At 46.1% G+C, this 6,000-nt stretch overlaps 1 protein-coding gene across 1 annotated transcript in view; it reads right to left on the reverse strand.

Moving 5' to 3' along the window:
* Positions 1-5,023, reverse strand: part of BAG4 (BAG cochaperone 4) — a 260,231-nt gene extending 255,208 nt beyond the window's left edge. The window contains exon 1 of the mRNA XM_069617941.1: positions 4,600-5,023. Within this exon, the coding sequence (XP_069474042.1) occupies positions 4,600-4,809 (210 nt within the window). The 5' untranslated portion in view covers positions 4,810-5,023. The remainder of the gene's footprint in view (positions 1-4,599) is intronic.
* Between the last annotated feature and the right edge of the window lie 977 nt (positions 5,024-6,000).

Consider the following 6,000-nt stretch of genomic DNA (forward strand, 5'->3'; position numbering starts at 1 on the left):
AACGGATTCTGAGAGATTTTATTTAAGGTTACTACTTGTCCACCTAATAAATGTGTATTTTCTATTAATATAAATCACGCTAAAATACACCACATAATATATTTACACTCTGAAAATCCTTTACCCACATTAGCCCGTGTACACAGGCTTTTCCACTAGTATATATAAAATACACATACTACTACTAGTTTATTTGATATTTACACAGCTGCGTGTAACTCCAACAGGATGAGTAACCCTGGATTTGGATCAATGTCTTATAAATAAAAGGTGTTTGTGACATCTCACATGTAGTTGGTGGCTTACAACTAAGCATTTAACCCAGACAAACAATATCAAAATAAATATTGTACATCACCATTCTGCCAAAAAATATCGAGGTATGGCTTTTGGTCCATTTCACCCAGCCCTAATTATAATGATATTTATTGAGCGCAGACCTAGCAATGGATCGCTTTACATTTATAGGGGTTGGGGGTAACAGTGAGGAAAGACGAGATAGAAGCAAATGGAGAGCTAACAACGGGGGGGGAAGGCAGGCAATTTGGCAGCAAGCAATCTACAAGCAAGCAGCTAAGGGCAGATCACCCAGTCTCAGGTTAGGTGGGGGGTGGAATGTGCATTTATCTAGATGTTAGGGAGGAGCCATTCTTTGAGCTCTGTCCTGAAGAGTAGAAGTCAAGGGGCAAGTATTGCATTGAGGAGGAGGTTCCAGAATCTGGGCTAGAGACAGAAGGCCTGTCTTCTGGTTCTTTCCTTCCTGCACCAGTGGAGTTAAAGTCTGTGCATGTCTTTAGTCCTGGTGGATCGTACTCCTCCAGAGGTACTGAGCTTCTCAGCAATGCAGCGTGGGCACTTGAGGGTGATAGCTTTGAAAATTAAGCAGCAGGATTTGAAGGCAATACGTACTTGCAGAGGAAGCAAGTGCAGTTTGCTGAGGGTCGTAGTGATGTGCCCCAATTTAAGGAGTCCTGATGAATCCTGCTGCAGCATGTAGGATACATCTCGTTCCGGGGTGCCAGCATGTTTGCCAGAATGCCTTCCAGCAGGCCATTGCCACCATCCAGGTGGGAGAGGACCAAGGCTTTGATGCAGATCAGAAGTTGTTTCCTGGGATTAAGGGCTCATTTTCCACAGGAGGGAAAGTTGATATTGAGCAGTCTGCGACTTCCTTGCTATGCGCTTCTTGAAGGAGGGTGTCTGTAAAAGTAGAACCCAAGGTATTGCCAAGTTTTTAAATTGAAAATAATTACTCGATAGTCTGTCCGGGAACAATGCATGCCCTTATTGGGCATCCAGAAAGCAGGGAAGGCGGCTCAGACGGTCAAGTAAGAAGGGGGGTCACATGACAAGGTGTGGAGGGAGATGGGGAGAGAATGAGGTTGGGGTGTATCCCCCACATGGGGAGAGACCAGGGAGGGGGTGCGTGAGGGAATGTTTCCTTGCAGCGCCGAAACCAGGCTTCTGTGAAATCAGCATGCAGGGAAACATCATAGATCCGGGCCCAAGGGACTAGACGCAGGTGGTAAACTGGATGCAAAGCCTTCGAGATTCATAACAGAGGGAGGTCTGAACGTCGGGGTGTTTGGTGGTGATGTTAGTCAGCAATAGGAACTATCTTGGAGGGGTTGATTTTCAGGTAAGCACTGGATATCCAGGACTTCATCACTGTGAGGCAGGCCTTAAACCTGTGAATGTCATTCTATGGAGGATATATTGAGGTACTTTTGCATCACAACTACATATTGGTAGATGGTGATGTGTGAGGCTTCCGAGCAGCTCCATGTACAGGTTGAAGTTAAAGGGGGAAGAGGTTGAATCTTGTGGGACTCTACGGGTGATGAGCAAAGCTGGCAATCTGGAGGAACCCATTTACAAATTGGTGACATGTAGCAAGGTAGAACTTATACCAGCTGAGGACAGTCACACTGATCCCCACAGGGTGATGAAAAATATCAGTATGACTAAATGACTTCTGCCTGCAGGAAGCCAATGATGTGCAGTGGATAAACTGCTTAATGCGCCCTCATATCGCAAAACAAGAGTGCTCCCAGTCAAAGGGTGAAAGGGGCACAGTTACGAAATACCGCCTTTGCCCTGTGGGTCAAGTGCAGTGTACACAGTTTGTCTGGTTTTGATCAGGTCCTCCAGATGCTGTGAAAGCCACTGCAGGGGCGAGTCCTTTCAGGTTCTGCTCTCACAACCTAGGAAGGGTTGGTACAGAGTTGCAGGCCCTGTTCCCCAGCAAGAGTCATCCCAATGTGCCCCGAGGATAGTGAGCAGAGCTGCCTTTGATTCCTCCTTCACCTCAATGGCTGAGGGCTTTGGAAATCTCAGCCCTCCCAAAAGAGGTTCAAATGAATGCTTCTTTACGGCATGCATGGTCCAAGAGTGAATCAATTGAGTGGCAGACTCCGTGTTTTATAGAAAAAAAATTCTAATTAAAAAATTAAATCACAGGTGATTGGGCAAAAGCAACAGTGCTTTAAGGGGTCGAACCACTGTTCTTGTGACAAGTGTTTTTTGCCTTCTTGCATCATTTGTATGCTGCCTTTCACAATGGGTATGGCCCCAACACACTGTATGTTGAACGCCCTCAGAGGGAGCAAATTCCGGAAAGCTAAGAGGTGCTAGTATGCATAATTGCCATTAAAGGATACTCAGGCCTGGAGTCTGTGCTAGCCACTCATGTCTAAATATGTGTATCGATGGAGAGAGGTACATTAGGGAAATAAGCAGGTGTGCGCAAGAAGATAGTCGATTATGTCAGCTATAGTTCTAATTTTTGGTCCCGAGAGGTAGCTACGTTCTTATGGCAGCTGTGTTGTGCAGAATGTCAATCGAGTACCATGTAAAAGCAGACGAATGCGGAGTGAGGCTATGCCTTTCGCCAATTCCATCAGTCCGGATTGAGAGTGGAAAAAAACATGTGGTCTGATCAAGTGAAAGCCTAGACTTTCAAAATTCAGCATAATGCTGACATATGGTGGATGCATTCTGCATACATTCAACTATCAAAGTGCTAAACCAAGGCTACCACAAACTCCATGTGAGTGGAAAGCTGCCCACTCTCAGTATCAACTTAAGTGCAATATGTTGCCTATCCTCCGTTTCCATCTAAGTGGGAATATGCAGCCCAATCTTATGTCCGTCCAACTGCAATGTAATACTACCAAAACATCAGGTTGAAAGTATGCGTATTGCTGTCTTGTGTATGTGGGTAAATGTTTGGTTTTTAACCAATAAACAAAAAAATTAAAACGCATGCCTCCATCAATCCGTTCAGGAACATACAATATCATACCTGAAGTGCTTTAAAAGGAGGTGGAGAGACAGGAAGGAAAGAGGCAGAGAGAGAAACAAGGTAGTTAAACCTTTCTCCCAAATGTGCCGAGCTCCCTCTGGCTACACTAACAAAACCCCCTTCCCAAACCAATAGCACCAAAGGCTCTTTAGTATGCAGCGTCCTGGTGTGCAGCTACTCCTTTTGTATCATGTGTGCACTTCCACTCCCAGGACAGCTCCTGCTGAAGGCTTCTTTGGCTGCCGAGGGGTTACCCGACCTCACAAAAGGATCAAAGAAGAGGCACAGTCTTTCAGTTTCTTGTCCTGCTGGCAAAGACAGGCGAGCACACTACAATGTACACACGCCCTACCACAGCTGATTTGGGATAACAATGCTGCCATATTGATTCAAAAGTGGCATTTAATAATGATATAAATCCTCCAACACAATAGCAAACAGGGAATGGCTTTTTTTTTCAGATGACTGCCACAGGTGGGTAAATTGATCATAATCATATGGAATTCAGACATATGTGTAAACACAAATGCAACCTATGCACTGCAGCGAATTGGCTGCAACAGCAGCTGTCAGACTGGGCACATGTGACCACTAAAAACGTGCTGTGCACTGCTGAACAAGAGATGAAGATCAGGAGACTGATGCAGCAGGGCACCTGTGAATGTCACCAAGTCCGAGATGTTATTACCCGCAATATTTTCCAAATAATATTTTACAAAGTAGGCATCTACACCCTTTGCAGACGGCAATTCCTCAAAGTCTGTGAGTGTCTTTTGGCCTAGTACTACACTGATGTACCTTTTGTCCAACTCGCACAAAGTATTTAAAGCATATTGCTACTCTGACCACGTAGAAAACCTCACTCACACCATGTAAGATCACGTTGGGGCCATTTTACCAAGGTTACCAGTATACCCTTCTAAATCTCCTTGACTCCAATACAACAAAGGCACGGGGCACGCGCCACGTACCCCCCCCCCTTCATTCCTCAGGCAACATTCATGACCCCCTTTCTAATCCAAATGTTCCCTAAAACCCAAGTAACCCCAAACTGTGACCACCATCGCCTTAATGCAACCTAGATACCCCACTGGCACAACCCAGACCTTGCATCCCTGCTGCGACTACCTTTAGTGTACTGGTGTTTTCTTACCACTCCCGCTTTTACCCGACAAGCGTCACCTACTTTTCCGTTGATTAAATTATGCTATTACACTGGGGATCCACATCCTGGTTAATTCAACTCGTACGCCGCCCTCTGCCCTTCCTGTCATTCCCCTGAGCATTATCCTCACCTGCTGTCCCCGTGATCGGGCCGGTTCTCCCCAGCCGTTGCCCATGTCCTGAAGATGTTGCTGATAATACGCCGGCAGTGTCTGTCCCCAGTGTAGTGCAGACTCCTGTACGCCAGACTGAGCGCGGGTCCCCAGCTGCTCCACGCCGTAGTACCCGTAGCCGGGCCCGGCCTCCCCGCCGCCGACTCCCGGCCGCCGCAGAGCAGACATTAAGGACGGCGCGGTGACCGGCCCTAAACACTGGGTCAACAACCCGACTTCAAGCCTCAGGTTGCTCCCCTACGTACTCCCTCTCTGCAGGCTGCACCCTAGCTCGAGAGGACACAGCGCTTGGCAAAGCCTTCCTGCGCACGCACACTCCTGCGTGACAGCACGCAATGCTCAGCCAACTACAAGGCATACTGGGAACCTGCGTGCGTTCCAAGCCTCGAAGTAAATTTAAGCTTCATCTACTACTTTAGAAAACCAGAATGACCTGGAAGCATTGTGCAATCCTGACTCTTTGTCTAATTACATTCATTAAAACTCTGTAGTTCCTCCTTGATCGGCAGCCATGTTAGAGTCAGTCATACAGACCAAGTTCGAAAATCCCTTGTCCAAGTCAATAGTTTTGTCTTTTGCAGTTATCCCGGAAATAGAAAATAGGTACTCTGGAAACCCACCTCTGATTTTGGGCAGAGGGGAGTGCCATTGTGATAGTATCGAGTTATGGCTGAAGTCATGGAAAGCAAGTGATGATAGTGTAAGGTGTTAAAAAACACAGGACGGAAAGAACACTCAATTTCATAGAAAGGATTTGAAACATGCATAAATCATATAATAAACGAATCCCGTAATATGTAAATCATTACAGTTATCTGATTAATAGAAAAAGGGCAGCTGTATTATCCCCACTATGAATAAAAGCCTTCAATCACCAGAATGCGGTGTGTAATGTGAACCTACAATTATTCACATATGCATGATATGATCAACTGCTGTTCATCATTGCTTCACAATGCATGCAGCTTTATGTGCCCTTCATTTTTGTATCACCCAACATTTGCACCTCTTACAGGGCAGTAGCCGCTCCCATGTATGCACTCGCTGTTAAGTCTGCAGCCATCTAATATTACCTCCACGTTCCTATTCATCATACTTGTGAGGCACCGACCTCCATGACAGGAAACCTTGATCTATTTCTTCTTTTCCATTTCCCTCCCCTTTTTCTGGGAGTATAACACTCCCCTTACTCCAGCATGCATGCGTTTTCCAAAATTCTTGTCAAAACGCAGGACTCTGGTGAGTGGCTGTGCTACTTACTGTTCAATAAGGAGACAAAGCAGGCCGTAGTTGTGAACACTCCTGCGCTGAACTCTTCCTTTTTTGGAGTGGTCCTAATCTTATGTGCGAGGTCACAGG

Source organism: Ambystoma mexicanum, chromosome 10 (genome assembly GCF_040938575.1).
Source record: "Ambystoma mexicanum isolate Mex_15411 chromosome 10, UKY_AmexF1_1, whole genome shotgun sequence".
NCBI lineage: Eukaryota > Metazoa > Chordata > Amphibia > Caudata > Ambystomatidae > Ambystoma > Ambystoma mexicanum.